General features: G+C 49.8%; 7 protein-coding genes across 7 annotated transcripts; 3 read left to right on the forward strand and 4 right to left on the reverse strand.

Moving 5' to 3' along the window:
• Positions 1 to 44: 44 nt before the first annotated feature.
• Positions 45 to 1,725, forward strand: VTP21DRAFT_1441 (uncharacterized protein; the record flags this gene model as incomplete). The annotated part of the gene is made up of 6 exons (XM_069391529.1): positions 45 to 102; positions 227 to 390; positions 453 to 584; positions 648 to 759; positions 837 to 1,511; positions 1,583 to 1,725. 6 exons carry the CDS (start codon positions 45 to 47, stop codon positions 1,723 to 1,725), a joined length of 1,284 nt encoding a protein of 427 aa, XP_069251562.1.
• Positions 1,726 to 1,948: 223 nt separating this feature from the next.
• Positions 1,949 to 2,383, reverse strand: VTP21DRAFT_1442 (uncharacterized protein; the record flags this gene model as incomplete). Its single annotated transcript, XM_069391530.1, has 3 exons — positions 1,949 to 2,031; positions 2,097 to 2,203; positions 2,298 to 2,383. 3 exons carry the CDS (start codon positions 2,381 to 2,383, stop codon positions 1,949 to 1,951), a joined length of 276 nt encoding a protein of 91 aa, XP_069251563.1.
• Positions 2,384 to 2,926: 543 nt separating this feature from the next.
• Positions 2,927 to 3,893, reverse strand: VTP21DRAFT_1443 (uncharacterized protein; the record flags this gene model as incomplete). The annotated part of the gene is made up of 2 exons (XM_069391531.1): positions 2,927 to 3,768; positions 3,848 to 3,893. The coding sequence occupies 2 exons, from the start codon at positions 3,891 to 3,893 to the stop codon at positions 2,927 to 2,929; spliced, it is 888 nt and encodes a 295-aa protein (XP_069251564.1).
• A 1,166-nt stretch (positions 3,894 to 5,059) lies between these two features.
• On the forward strand, positions 5,060 to 6,199 carry VTP21DRAFT_1444 (uncharacterized protein; the record flags this gene model as incomplete). Its single annotated transcript, XM_069391532.1, has 2 exons — positions 5,060 to 5,580; positions 5,653 to 6,199. The coding sequence occupies 2 exons, from the start codon at positions 5,060 to 5,062 to the stop codon at positions 6,197 to 6,199; spliced, it is 1,068 nt and encodes a 355-aa protein (XP_069251565.1).
• A 517-nt stretch (positions 6,200 to 6,716) lies between these two features.
• On the reverse strand, positions 6,717 to 7,062 carry VTP21DRAFT_1445 (uncharacterized protein; the record flags this gene model as incomplete). The annotated part of the gene is made up of 2 exons (XM_069391533.1): positions 6,717 to 6,879; positions 6,941 to 7,062. The coding sequence occupies 2 exons, from the start codon at positions 7,060 to 7,062 to the stop codon at positions 6,717 to 6,719; spliced, it is 285 nt and encodes a 94-aa protein (XP_069251566.1).
• Positions 7,063 to 7,094: 32 nt separating this feature from the next.
• VTP21DRAFT_1446 (uncharacterized protein) lies at positions 7,095 to 9,935 on the reverse strand (the record flags this gene model as incomplete). The annotated part of the gene is made up of 2 exons (XM_069391534.1): positions 7,095 to 9,680; positions 9,753 to 9,935. 2 exons carry the CDS (start codon positions 9,933 to 9,935, stop codon positions 7,095 to 7,097), a joined length of 2,769 nt encoding a protein of 922 aa, XP_069251567.1.
• A 749-nt stretch (positions 9,936 to 10,684) lies between these two features.
• VTP21DRAFT_1447 (uncharacterized protein) lies at positions 10,685 to 14,791 on the forward strand (the record flags this gene model as incomplete). Its single annotated transcript, XM_069391535.1, has 10 exons — positions 10,685 to 10,743; positions 10,817 to 11,046; positions 11,161 to 12,047; positions 12,157 to 12,538; positions 12,610 to 13,025; positions 13,092 to 13,223; positions 13,303 to 13,756; positions 13,831 to 13,982; positions 14,046 to 14,150; positions 14,222 to 14,791. The coding sequence occupies 10 exons, from the start codon at positions 10,685 to 10,687 to the stop codon at positions 14,789 to 14,791; spliced, it is 3,387 nt and encodes a 1,128-aa protein (XP_069251568.1).
• Between the last annotated feature and the right edge of the window lie 18 nt (positions 14,792 to 14,809).

Here is a 14,809-nt window from a genome sequence, read left to right on the forward strand (position 1 = left end):
TTTTTTCAGAGTGGAATTAGTTTTATACAGGAATCATTGTTATAATGACAAATCCTAGCGAGCGCCTCGACTTAATCACCTCTCATCTCTCGGGAAGCACAGGTAATGCTTTGCTTGGAACCTCTGGTCATTTACCATGAGTCATAAATGGTCCAAAAATAATACAAACAATTTGCTGATGACCGTTGGTTTACATGCTTTATTTTGCACTGCTTGTTCCCATTAGCCGGTGTCTCTGTCTTCCAGAATACGCCCACTGCACCTCCCGACGCCATTTTTCACCTAACGGCTCGCTACAAATCGGACCCCTTCCCCGACAAGGTCAATCTGGGTATTGGCGCCTACCGCACGGAGGAGGGAAAGCCGTGGATTTTGCCAGTGGTGAAAAAGGTGCTTGCATTATTATTGCAAATCCATCCTTTTATTTTTAACATGGTTGACTGTTCTGTTAGGCGGATGCCATTCTTTTCCATGACGATAATCTCGATCACGAATACCTGGGAATTTTGGGGCTGCCGGGTTTCAGAGAGGCGGCCTCGAAACTTATGCTTGGGGCAGATAGCCCAGCTATCCGCGAGAAACGAGTAAGTCAACTTTATTTGCGGGAAAGTCGGTTCAATTAGCTAATTGCATTGTCTTAATTTTAGGTTGTGGCAGTGCAGAGTCTCTCGGGCACTGGCTCCCTCCACCTTGGGGCTCTTTTCCTTGCCCAGTTTTACAAGAAGGGTGCCATCGTGTATATCTCGAAGCCGACTTGGGGTATAAACAAAAGGCTATTAATAGCTTTTCTTTAGCTTGTGTGTGCTTAGACGTTCTCTTTTCTGTGCTATGCTTAGGCAACCATCGATCGGTCTTCGAGAATCAGGGCCTACAGGTCAAGGACTATGCTTATTACAACGCTGCAACCGTCTCATTAGACTACGATGGAATGATCCGTTCGTTACGCGAGGCGCCTCAAGGCTCCATCATAGTGCTCCATCCTTGCGCCCATAATCCTACCGGGATCGACCCCACCCAGGACCAATGGCGCGGGATTGCAGATGTGATGGCCGAGCGGAATCATTTCCCGTTCTTCGACTGCGCTTACCAAGGCTTTGCAAGCGGCGATTTGGACCGGGACGCATGGGCGGTTCGCTATTTTGTGTCGCGGGGCTTCGAGATGTTCATCGCCCAGTCGTTTGCTAAGAACATGGGCCTGTATGGCGAACGTGCCGGCTGCTTCTCGGTGGTGAGCAAGACCCCTGAAATTGCCGTTGCAGTAGAAAGCCAGCTCAGCCGGTTGCAGCGAGCGGTAATCTCCAACCCCCCCGCCTATGGCGCCCGGATCGCTAGCCTGGTCATGAATGACCCGAAGCTCTTCTCCGAGTGGCAAGATAACTTGAAGACCATGGCCAATCGGATACACCAGATGCGCCAGCAATTGTATGACGAGCTGGTTCGCCTGAAGACGCCTGGAAACTGGAAACACATCGTGGACCAAATTGGCATGTTCTCGTTCACTGGACTAAAAGGTAGGGTTTCTGGCCCCGACGGGTAGACAAGTGATAGTTTGCTAATGTTTGTGTATCTTTTGGAATTCCAGCGCCCCAAGTTAAGGTCATGATAGAGAAATACCACATCTACTTGACGGACAATGGTCGAATTTCCATTGCTGGCCTCTCCACCAGGAACGTCAAGTACGTAGCTAAGGCGATGGATGATGTGGTGAGAAATATCCAAGTTTAGGTAGGTCCAGTTAGCTTGAAGATTTAAAAAAAAAAAATGCCGCAGAGATCTCGCCCCCATATATTTTGTGTTGTTTTGTTTTGTTGCTCGACTACTTGATTTATAAATATATATAATTTTTTTTTCAATCGCATTTATATCAAGATAATTTAAGCGAAGTTTGTGAACGAAATAAATTTTTTTTAGAAAAAAAAGAAATCTATTCTCCCTCCATATGACACAATTATTTCACCAGATCTTGCAGTTTCTGCTCGATGTCCTTGGCAGACAAATTCTCCAGCACGACCTTTTTCTCGCGCCCGAATTCTTTCGATAAACAGAAAGGGGGTTAATCAGAAGATCCACTTGCCAAAGTAACCATCAAGCGTTACCAAAACGTGCGAATGCCCGTGCCTGGGAACCCGATGCCTCGCGGATCAATATGGGAAGATGCGGATTGGCTTTCTTGATTGTCGTATAATTTGTCGCGATGAATTCGCTAACGGATGAAGTAAAAATAATAAATAAGATCAATAAAGATTGAAAGTTGAGGTGTGAGGGTTTGGGAAGTTAACATGGAGGCGAACACTCACCGAAGGCCGTTACTGGTGGGTGAAGTTTGGCAGAAGTGGAATCTTAATTCCTTGAGAGCTTTTGGAAGGGCAGCCTTTAACGACATGATTGAGATGAGAGAGAGATATTATCAAGCCGAGTATCAGACAGGGAAGCTGAATATTCGGCATTGTTTTCTGCGGCTTAGCTCAAGTGCTATCCAGAGGAGGGTTTCCAAAGAAAGAAAGATTTCAGACATTGGCACTTTACTGAAATGATAGAGGATGTGTGTATGAGGGGGAAAAAAATTAAAAAAAAATCAAAAACTTTCTACAAAAGAAAAAAATATAGCCATAAATTATAAAAAGTTGAAGTGGGAGAATTTGGCTAAATCTACAAAAGCTGAGGTTAAAAAGGAACAGCACAAAATAAATGGCATGCATTTTGCTCACCCCAAAACCGAATAACCCAGTCAACCCTAGCACAATGCACGTATTGGAAGAGAGGGAGAGAGAATGGAGAAAGGAGACCGCTAGAGGAGGAGCAGGAAAGATATACAAATAAAAAGAAAGGCATCGTTCAACGATAAACCAGAGGGAGAGAACAAAAAAAAGTCAGAAACAAGCATTAGAATAAACATATAGAAAAATAATTTGCACGAATATATGGACTAGCTCCCGCAATTTCGGCTGAGATCTCCACCTGTTTCACTCCTCACACCCGCATTTTCGCCCATTCCTATTGTGTTGAAGACAGGTGGGGCAGTCGCTACTGCAGCAATGGGGCAGTTTCGATGGGCCATTAGCACGGTCTGTAGCCGCATCACCTCCTCCTGAAGCATGGCGGTTTGTTTACGGAGTTGGTCGTTTTGGGAAGAAAGCATGTCGTAGTTGGATTGCAGTGATGCGAGCCATTGCTTCTTCCGCTGTCTGCATTTGAGAGCGGCCTGTCGGTTTCGCTCGAGGAAATCCTTCCGCTTCTCTTCGTCCTCGATATCTTTGGAGCTGCGGATTTTTTTTCGCCGGCCACTGCCGGCGTTCACCTTGAGGTGACTGTCCCTTACGGGGGTTGATTCTTTGCTAATGCGTTTATTGGAGGTGGAGGCGGGCTTGAGGTCTGGAGAGGACTGGGTGGTTGTGGTTGACGACGAGATGCTCCGTGCTCGCCCCACATTGACGGACTCCGTCACCACCTCCATCCCTATGGCTTTGTTTGCAGTATGGCCTGCAATGGGGTCATTGGAGCCGTTGCCTATGGTAGTGTTTCCTGTCATGGCTCCTTCCATCACAAATCCTAATCCATTCCATCCATTCCCTGTGCTGCCAGGTGTCAGACCAGTTCCACTGCCGATATTCCCTGGAGCCCCATCGAAACGCAGGTCATCTGAGGCACCGAAAAAGCTCTGCTCAAAAGGATTGGGCTCAAGCTCAAGCTTGGAACAGGCGGCCAGAAAGCGTGTTGGTGTCTGTTCGGTGGTGGGAAGGGGAAGAGTGTCTGAAAATTTCAGGGATTCTGATGTTTGATTGCAATGAAGATTAGGAGCTATTTTTACGCAATGGAGATTCAAGGCTGTTTCAGAACAGGTCATTACCAATCGGTTTAGAGATGTCATGAGAAGAGCTATCTGCGAGTGTCATACTTGAAGGCCGCGCCGGAATATGGAAGTAAGGGGCCAAAGGAGGGGACCAAGATTTAGAAAATCTTTTTGAAATTTTGAAATAAATGGGAAAAAAGTTCAACAAAAAAATAGTGCTTTTTCATTAATTGTGTTCTCCATGATGTCATATCCCACTGCACAAAGAAAGTAAAGGGGGTCAGCCCGGAGTCCAAAAACCTTTGACACTCCAAGCCACCGCATTAAACTATTTCGGTGACGATTTGGAATCCTCCCGCAATTTAGGCTTTTTTGTGGGTGATAGGAGCATGTTTTTCAATTTAAGTTCCCATTTCGGCCCTTTTTCCATCCCCTCGCCCTAACGTGGTGTCTGCAGGCCCAGAGGCTCCCCATTCGCAAGGGCCTCTCTTGACACTCCTCTCCGATTGCCTGCTTTCCCCCTCCCCCCAGCAATACTGCAGCCTAAGGCAACAGCACTATGCCTAAAAGATTCAAGATCAAGGCACTGCCATCCGAAGTGTTAGGGGAGGAGGAAATGCTCCTATGTTCGAGGTGGATATGCATGGGGGGAGGGGAGGGGCAGCGATATTCAAGCGCGCTATATCCACAATTTTTCTGACAAGTTGGAGGACCGTAGTAGTTGGGATAGAGCCCGCCGGTGGATGGTCAATTAGAAACAAACGCAGCACCAATGAAACTCCGGAAAGTCGTGGTGGCTCTGCCGGTCAGAAAGTCCTTTTCAGACCCACCCTGATCTTCGGACCTTGAAACTGGCCTCTCTCTCCCAGGAAAGGGCTCCTGATCCGATCGCAGCTTGCTCGTTACCGCTTCTGAGCCAATTTAAAGTACATTGCATGACCGTTATTCAGGCAACAAGCCAAAGCTTGCTCTCAACAAGCTAGCTCTGTCCTTTTGCTCTTGCTCTCGCGTTCTTCCCAGCATCCCTTTCTCCTCACCATCGCCCTCTTCTTCTCGCCATTACTTTCATTATTTTCTACTGGATGCTGCTTCGATAGCTGTTGTTTGTTCAGTATTCTTGTTTATTAGTTTATTTCTCTTCTCCCTCGCTGGAAAGAGGGTTAATATAAATAGACGCAGAAATAACGGCCTAAAACTCATTTGCACTCATTAAAATCATCTTATTCCATCTATCATACGCGTTATCTTGCCAATTCCCTGGTTTATGACATGAGGCTTACTGTTCTACGGCTGGCGTTTTTCCTGGGCAGCTTGGCCTCGACTCGAGTGGAATCATCCGCCAATACCCGGGCACTGCAACATCTTTCCGTTCGTAGAGCGAGCCTGGATCCATATGTGGTGCCAGGGAAGAGCATCGATTTACGTTTGGCCCCGCAATGGGGCAGGCAGCCTCCTAACAATGAGTGGGTGAAGTGGGAGGACCACGGGGAAAGAGAGAATGACGCGGATGGACTCGAGGAAGAGGATTCAAAAAATGAAGAGGAAGATGGAGAAGAAAATAGAGAAGAAGAAGGCGACGATGACGACGACGACGAAGAAGAAGAAGAAGAAGAAGAGGAGGAGGAGGAGGAGGAGGAGGAGGAGGAAGACGAAGACGATATAAAGGAGAAACCCGGAAAATCCAGGAGATTAAGAAAAGAGAAAAGAGCTATGCGGAGAAGGGGCCCTAGACGTGTCCAAAAGAAACAGAAAAGCGGGAGGAGAAAACTGATTCAAAGGCAATCCGTCTTGTAAGTTGGAAGACTCGAGGGCCGTTCCCATGTTTCATGCTAACCCACATGTCTTGGCTCGTATTCGATTAGCACCTACTACTGGATCACCCGTCAAAGACACTTCGAAAGCCCTAAGAACAGAGCCGAAAAGCTCGTTTCAATTGGCACCTGTGATCGCAGACAGCTCGGAAAGGTTCCGCTTGGATTTGCAAAGCAACTCGCGATGGAAGGCACGGCCCGGATGATGAACGGCGATCTCTTAAACTTGGGCAAGTGTGCATGCAAGGATTCATACATGTGCTTCGCCAAACTCGACAATGACGCCTTCCCTTTTGGCCAGACCGCCCTCGGCTCCCCGCTCATCCCGTTCGTCTCGGTGGCGGCGAACGATCTGGCCCCTCCGGGCAAGACTCTCAAGATTTTTGTTCCGCAGCTGGTAGGGTGGAAGGTTCCCGGGTCCAAACTTACACACAATGGATGCTTGCTTGTGGATGATCGGGGCTACTCCTTTACTGACCGACACATCGACTTCTTCGTGGAGGATAAGAACAGCTATGAGCAGCTGAACCGTGCTCACCGGTTGACCCATGTCGACATATACCAAGGGCAGAGCTGCAAGCTTCAACGCTACCTATAAATTAGGGTTTCTGCCAAAGAGGTCTGAAACGATCCCCATCCCTTTCGTTACTTTGCTTTTAAAGTTTATTATTCACCTTAATCTTTTAATGAACTCCTAAAGTTTGCATTTTATCTCTCATCTCCAATTCCCCTGCATTGAATGTTTTACTAAATCTCCATCCGCCTAATAATCCTAATCTAATTTCTTCATTCGCTACCCCCCACACCTACTGCTGCACTTAGATCTGCTTTTAATGCCACCTCTAAATATTTTCTTTTATATATAGTTCCTATTATAAATCTCTTTAAAATAATGCTCCTCTCCCCCTACCATAGCTTTTTTCCTTACTGGTCTTATTGAGAAGATGTTTCCTAAGCAATTTAATTCATCCCTTTACACCCATTGCTATACTCTCACTCTTTTCTTGTCATATCATTTCCTTCAAATAAGTTTGCCAATTTGGAAAAAAAGGTAAATAATTTAAATATATATTGTTAATAATAGACCTATTCTTGTCCTTATCAAGCGTAAGATTTCAGCGAGGAAGATGAGTGAAATAATCAAATAGAATAAGAAAAGAAAAAAGGAGCGATCGTTCTAGGCTACAGGAAAAGGGAGGGAGAGAAGGAATTAAAGCGTTCGATGGAGAACAAGGGAAAACAAGGGAATAAAAATTAAACGTGCGTCCTACTCTCCTCCTAATAACAATAACAATAATAATAAAATATTATTAAAATAAAAATGAGGGGAATGAGTCACCATAAATAGAGAAAAAGAAAAAGAATCCAAACCGAACTCGTGAGGGAGAGAGAAAAGAGGTTATTTTTGGAGATTTTTTTCCAGAGGCGAGTTGAATGTACAAATAAATAAGAAAGGGGCATCCAAATAAATAGCTGTCTAGGAGTTGGGACGACTATGAGTTCGACCACCCGAGCGAGTTTTCTTGCATCACAGGGGCCGAAATTTCTCTGGCTGCAATGCTACTCTTGGCCTTGGCTGCCTTTCTCTTTCGATACGCGTTGATTAGGAACACCGTCAGGACGGCGTAAGCAATAGTGCCTGCGGCCACGGACACACCGATGATCAAACCTTGGTTGGTGCTTTGGCCCTGCTCCTGGGGCTTGGCTCCCCTCTGGTCGAACAGGGGAGACATCAGCGAGCTGGAGGCGCTGTCGAGGAGACTCAGGCTTGTCTGGTCGGACGGGGAGGCCACGGGGTAGTTCGAATCGATAAACTGGCCGAGCTTCACCTCCGGGTTGGTGTAGAGGGTGCTATCGCGGCTAGCCACAACGTCCTGGAGCTGGGTGACGGAGTCTTTCGGGACGGCAAGATGGGCAAGCACGCCACTCGGCGTGTTGATCTGTCTCCTGCGTCGCTTGGTGTTGGAGCCGTCACTGATACTCAGGACCATGATTTTCGAAACGGGGACGCGGAGAGCAAGCGCCAAGTCGTTGGGCAGAAAGCTGACTAACTGGGCGGCAAGGGTGGGGTCTTGGCACACTTGTGCGTATGGAATAGAGTTGAGACGGATGGTGACGGGGCTGCTTCCCTCGGGCGGGACAGGATTGCCCTCGGGCACAATCACTTCAGGCAAATTGGCGGGGGTGGCCGGGGACTTTTCTTTGGTCTGGGTTGAGGAAGCAGTGCTCTTGGGCGTGGAGCTCTGGTGGGTGGGTGAGGAAGTCGTAGTTTGGAACTGGAGGGTCGTAGGCAGCCAGGGCTCGTAGGAAGTAAGAGGCTCCTCACGATCCTTGGTGGGCTCTGGTTTTTCCGTGGTCTTCGTCTTGGTCGTGGTCTCCTCCGTGGTGTGGGATGTGGAGGTGGAGCGGCTTGTCGGGGTGCTCTCCTCCTTTTCCGATTTGGAGGGCTCCTCAAGTGAAGTGGTCTTGGTAGGCGTGCCAATGGGTGGCTCGGATTTGTCGGTGAAGGAGGTCTTGGGCGGAGGGGAAGGCTGTGAAGTTTCCTTGGACGGCTTTTCGCTGGGGAACTTGGTCGACTGCGGACCATCGCCAGTGGTGGGCTTTGTAGGCTTGGCATCCTCCGAGGTCTTAGGCTGGACGGAGGAGCGACTGCTTCCCTCCCCTGGGGGGAGTGTGATCGATGGAACCTCCTCTGACTTTTTATTGGTGGGTGTTTTCTCGTTTTGCACCGGCGAGCTCGATGCTGTTTGCGGCTCCTTATTCTGTTTTGGCGGAGGGGTAGACGCGGGAGGGGGAATGGGATCCTTTGGGCTTTGGGAGGTTTTGTCGGGCAGACGATCGGTAGGGACGTTCCCGGCGGAAGACTTCTTCCCTTCCTGAGTCTCGGGCAACTTTGAGTTGGGAATTTTGTTGGGGTCGTCTGTCTCCTGTTCTCCAGACTGTACCGGTTCGGTCACCTGCGTGTCTGTGCCCTTTTCCTGACCGGTCTCCGTCGGCACGTTCTTGGTAGGCACCTGCTCGTTGGGCGTAGTATTCTTGTCCTTGGGCGTAGGATTCTCGTTTGGATCAAATGTGGGCTGTCGCCCGTCTTGCCCGGGTTGTTTCTCGGCAGTGGGGTCTTGATCCCCCACAGGCTCTTCTTCAGGCACCACTGGGTCGTCTTGATTGGGATTTTCTTCGGCATCGTTAGGCAGCTGCTGCTTTTGTCCGTTCGCAGGGTTTTTCTGTGTTTCGGGATTCTCACCGTTTGCGGGTGGCTTCTCGGGCGTCTCTACACCGCCTGGATTGACCTTGCCAGCTTGTTGCTGCTTCTCATTCTCGGCGGGATTCTTCTCGCCCTTAGGGTCCTTGGGGTCAATTTGCTGATCTTCGGGCAGCTCATTGCCTTCTGTGACCTTTTTTCCTTTCTCAGCCTGTGGATCTTGCAACTGGGTTCCATCGGGGTTGAGTTTCTTATTAGGATCGGTAGGTTGCTGTTCCTGATCCTGCTCCTTCTGCTGCTCCTTCTGCTGCTCCTTCTGCTGCTGCTGCTGCTGCTGCTGCTGCTTTTGCTGTTGCTGTTGTTGCTGCTGCTTGTTGATGCCTTTATTCGGAACATTCGCGTTGGTTTGCTTGTTGTCCTTTTGAGGAACTTTTTCCTCACCAGGGACATGCTTCAACGACTGAGCATTGTCCGCAGCATTGTTCTTGCCATCATTCACAGTCGGCTCAACCTGCTTCTTCTTCTGCACATTTTTCTCCAGTTCCTTGGGCCCTTCCTTTTTCTTGGGCACCGGGTTTTCTTTTGCCTTGTCTACTTCTGTCTTCTTCTCGCCCACTTTCTTATTGGCAACGTTATCATTTCCCTTGGCCGGTTTCTTATCCGCATGTTGGTCCTTTGCGTGCTTCTCTTTGGCCTCAGGGACCTTCTTATGTTGCTTCTGCTTCTGCTGTTGCTGCTGCTGCTGTTCATGTTGCTGCAGCTCCTTCTTGTTTTGATCCTTGTGGACGTTGTCATTCTTTATCTTCTTCTCCTCCTTGGCTTTCTCTTTCCCAAAGTCCGGCTGCTGCCTTCGTTGCTTATTGTTGTCATTGTTAATCTAAGGTAGCAAAGGTAGAGAGGTCATTAGTCTATCTGATGGAATGAGTTGGGGGGAGTGAAGCCCTTTTACCTTAAGAGCAGCTTCGACTTTCGGGATGAATCCGTGGCCAACATCAATCTTCATGTTGATACCACGCTTCTTTAGGGCGCATTCCCCAGGCTTCGCAGCAGATGCGTGGGATGGCAGGCTCGTGACGGCAAGAAGGCAGGCCACGAGCACCAGACCAAGCGAGCGCCGTTGGAATTTGACCATGGTTTTTCGATTGGATTACGAATGTTGCGAACCAGCGCTATCGAGTGAATGTGGGGGGTGGCTAAGAATGATGGAGAGCCCTTGGGCTGTTCAACAGGGAGGGATAGAGGGGAGCGGGAAACAAATGGGGAAGGAGAGGAAAGGGGGATTGGGATTTGGGGGAGGGCAAAGATGCAAAAGCGCTAAAAATAAGTTAAGCCTCCTTGTGCGGATATGAGCAATTTGGGAAAAAAGTCAAAAACGGCGATGAATGAGGATGGCAAGGGATGTTATACAACAAGAGGGGGTGCGGGGATGCTAAGATCGAGGAGACTGCAGGCCTGCTGAAGAATCGACGGGGAGGAAAAGATAAACAAGTTCTGGAAGCAGAAAAAAAGGAAGGCTCTTCCCGTTCGTCTTTACTTGGTATTGTCTCGCTAATAACAAGCAATTCAGCTGTATGGTGAAGCACCCGCGAATCAGAAGGTACAATAATAATATATCTCGTACCACCCAATTTTTAGCGTCGCACAGGTTCTTAACCCTAACTTCCTGGTCTGGGAATTCTAATCATCGGACGCGTGACGTCGACACCGCTCTTTCCGGATCTTGGAGGGAGATCCTACGCGACTGCCAACTAAGGTTTACCTGAACAAACGCGATCAAGGCGCCGCGGGCCCATTTGAGGATAGAGTGCATCCCCAGCCGCGGATAAAACTATATCCCCCATCCCGCATCCCCTCGTCTTTTAATACATCCAAATCCCCTCGATGCCTCCCTCGGCATCCGACACAAAAAACGACAACATTAGGGTTGTCGTCCGTTGCAGGTAATCCGATCTGGCCTTTCTGCGTGTTGAAGGATGGGCGGTGGATTTTGCTGACCGTTTGGCCGTACCATAGGGGCCGCAATGAGCGAGAAATTCGCGAGAACTCTCCCATCATCATTAGCACCCAAGCGGTGCGGGGTCGTGAGGTCGTCGTGCGCTCCAACCCAGCCGATATGTCCTCATCAAAAACATACACATTTGATAGCGTGTTTGGGCCGGATGCCGACCAGAGTGTGATTTTCGATCACGTTGTTGCGCCCATGTTGCAGGAGGTGCCCTACGCTTCGCTACCTCACGCTATGGGTATTCAGTATTCACTTTTTATTTTTTTATAGGTTATGAAGGGATACAACTGTACTATTTTCGCCTACGGGCAGACTTCCACGGGCAAAACGTAATTTTTCCCTTCCATTCCAGTTCCATCTATGGCAGTAGATTGGAAAGTCTTCCGCTGGTCTTTACTGACATCGAATGCATACTGTTGCAGATACACAATGGAGGGGGACCTTGAGATCGTCGATCAGGACCTCAGTGCCAACTCGGGCATTATACCTCGCGCCCTGCAGACCCTCTTTGCCACCCTGGAGGCTGAGCAGAACGAATTTTCCGTGCGCGTCTCGTGCATCGAGCTCTACAACGAGGAGCTCAAGGATCTCCTCTCCGTTTACGATGACAAGCGGCTGCAGCTGTTTGAAGACGCTGCGAAAAAGGGCGTACATATCCAAGGCCTTGAAGAAGTTTGCGTGAACAGCGCACACCACGGCATCAACCTGCTACGCCAGAGTTCGAACAAACGCCGTATTGCCATGACAAAGTGTAACGACAAGTCCAGCCGCTCCCACACCGTCTTCACCCTCACCACCCACATTAAGGAGTCGACGGCTACCGGAGAAGATTTACTCAAGGTGGGGAAGCTGAACCTAGTGGACTTGGCCGGGAGCGAAAACATTGGGCGCAGCGGGGCGGAATCCATGCGCGCACGGGAGGCTGGGATGATCAACCAGAGCCTGTTGACCCTGGGGCGGGTCATCAACGCGCTGGTCGAGAACTCCCCCCATATACCCTATAGAGAAAGCAAGCTAACTCGCTTGCTCCGGGATTCGCTTGGAGGCAGAACAAAAACATGCATCGTTGCAACCATCTCCCCAGCGCGTCTGTGCATCGACGAAACCATGAGTACCCTTGATTACGCGAGCCGCGCGAAGAACATTCGGAATATGCCCGAAGTGAATCAACGCATGACCACGAAAATGCTGATCAAGGAGTATTTGAAGGAAATCGATCGTTTGCAGGCGGATCTAACGGTAAGTCAGAGAAGGATCCAGCCAAGGAAGAGAGACGTCCATTTGTCTGGCCCGCGCCCTGTATAGCCTCCCGACTCACCCCCCTCTCCCTCCATTATTCGGTATGTAGGCTGTACGAGAAAAGCACGGCATCTACCTCTCACAGGACTCGTACCAGCAGCTCATGGAGGAGAACACCTCAAGAAAGCAGCAAGTCGATGAGATGCGCCGCAACACAGAGAGCATCCAGCACACTCTGCGGCAGACGGAGGAAAAGTTCCAGCACAACATGAAGCTGCTGGTGGACACGCGCGCCGAGCTCTCGGGCGTGAAGCAGCAGCTGCTTGAGAGTGCTGCCACCCTCAAGTCCGTCCGGACCGAGGCAACTGAAGAGCGCCTATTACGTAAGGTTCACGAGAATAGGGAGCATCGGCTGGAGAAAATGGCAACCGAGTTGGCGTCGACGCTTGGCGAAAGTGTAAGAGATACAGAGGGATTACGAGAGAAATTAGGTAAATTGTGTTTTGTCAATAATCGAAAAAGAAGTGTTGAGCAATGAACCATTGGTGTTGTGCCCCTCTAGATAGGAAAGAGGGAATAGAGACCAATAATCGGCTCGCTTTTGAGGAATTCCGGGAATCGCTGCGCCACCATGTTTCACAGGCACACGAAATCCTCAAAAACTTCAATTCGACCATCACCACCCAAACGGCCCGCTTCGAAGACGAACTCACTACATTTCGTCACCTCCAACGCGAGGCTTTTGAGGACAATCAGCGGCAGCTCCACGAGAATTTGACCCAGTTCACGACGGAATTTGAGCGAGCAAATGGTGTGGCAGGAGACCGGGCGGCCGCTCGAGTTGAACTTCAGCGTGTGGTGGAGGGATTAGCCATCGAGATGCGAGAAAAGTTCGACAGGCAATATGCTGCCATGCAGCAGTCCACCGATGAAAGACTCCGAGAGATGTGCCACGGGTTTCAACAAGGATGGCTTAGGGTAGATAGGCTTTCTACTGAGGAAAACGACGAGTTATTAAATTGAATTTTCTTTCGATCCAAATAGGTGGAAGAGCAATGTCGGGAGATGAGGGCAACGCTAGGCTCCGTGGTGAAGCAACTGAACGAAGCGTGGACAAGTGAACTGGCGATCCTAGAAACTAAACAGTCGGAGCTAGAAACCATTGTTGGCGAGGTGGTGAGTAGGCAGATGGCTTCTGGCCACTCTATACATCCTTCATATTCATGGTCGAATGTTGCGCTTGCTTGCACAATAGATACCGGATATCGAGAGGCATGGATCCACCCTTTTTGGCAAAGTCGACTCCCACCTCAACGAATCCACTCGGCTGACTAAGGATTTCCTTCTGCGTATGGAGGACATGGTGAACAATTTCATGGACACACAGCGACGGGATGTGCGTGCCATCACTTCGGAGCTTGAGAGTTCGCTGAAAGACAGATATACCAAGCTGAAGCATAGTCTAGAGAACAATCGAGATACCACACGAGAAGGGTTGAGGAAGATGGGCCGCCTACTCTCTGTTGCCGTCGATAACCTAAACCACGTGCAGGCAGGTTCGGATTCAATGATGGATATGCTCTGTGAAGGTCCGAACGAAGTAGACAAGCAGCTGGGGAGCTTGGGCAATAGGCTCTCTGAAGATGCCAGAGCTGATGGCGAAGCATTGCTGAAGGGCTACGGAAAAGTTACAGAGGCGGTGTCACACTGTATGAGTCTTTTTGCACCCATCTTTACTTTTCTCCCCCCTCCCCCACTAATTTACCACTTGCCGTCTTTGCAGATCTTTCGTCCTCTGCGCGCCTCGACAAGGAGTTTGAGTCGCATCTTACTCCGATGGCCCAGCATGTCAATCTTTTGTGGGAAAAGAGCCACCAAAAGTCGCAAAACGATCTAAGAAAGGCAGAGGACCTGGTAGACTTGGTGTTAACTAAGGTTTGTATTGCACATTGAACACGGCATCAAAAAGAGGCTCACATTTTTATTTGGCTTGTCCAGAGCAAGGAAACCACCCAGTGCTGTGAGGACATGGTTGAGCGCGTCTCTGTGAAACTGGGCCCGAAAATTGACAGTGCCGAGGATAGATTGACAAAGCGGCTTAAGGTGGATACTGATGATCCTCTGGGGAGCAAAGCGGTCAGCAGGACACTAATGGATGCTTTAACTTGTTATAGTTGTATGAAGCTACGGGCGCAACTCCACCTCCCCGCCACTACCCTATTCCAACCCAGTGGTATCCCCCTCGTCCAAACGCCGAGCTGCTGAGCGAATGGCGTGCCCGTGGCAACGTACATATTCAGCTGTGCGAGGCGGACAAGCAGGAGGTGATCACCGCCGACTCTCCCAGTGTCACCAGGGTGGTGGACGATCCGCCGTCCAACAGGAAGGAGCTTGAGGCGGAGCTGGACACGAGAGACGCGAAGCCTAGTTTAAACAGCGAAGCGGGCGGAGAAGAGGCAGAGGCGGACGCATGTGTAACGGCCAACAAGCGGCACAGTAAACGCAAGGTGGAGGAGGCCACGGAGATGGATGCCAGAGAACGGGCCGTGGAGGACGCCGACTGCCTCTTCATAAAGGAGGGCGCGGACGCCAAGTCTGTGGCCACCCTGCGTGGCCGAGGAAGAAGAAAGGAGGCATCCCCGCCCGATCCGGTCCTTCTCCTGGAGGAGAAAGTGGTGGCAGAAGCCAAGGCTGCTGCGGCAAGTCGGCTCCCTGTACGTCGATCCAAGAGGATACGCGGATGATGATCCATTCTTTCCCCC

This window comes from Calcarisporiella thermophila (assembly GCF_041956535.1).
Source record: "Calcarisporiella thermophila strain CBS 279.70 unplaced genomic scaffold VTP21scaffold_11, whole genome shotgun sequence".
In the NCBI taxonomy this organism is placed as follows: Eukaryota; Fungi; Calcarisporiellomycota; class Calcarisporiellomycetes; order Calcarisporiellales; family Calcarisporiellaceae; genus Calcarisporiella; species Calcarisporiella thermophila.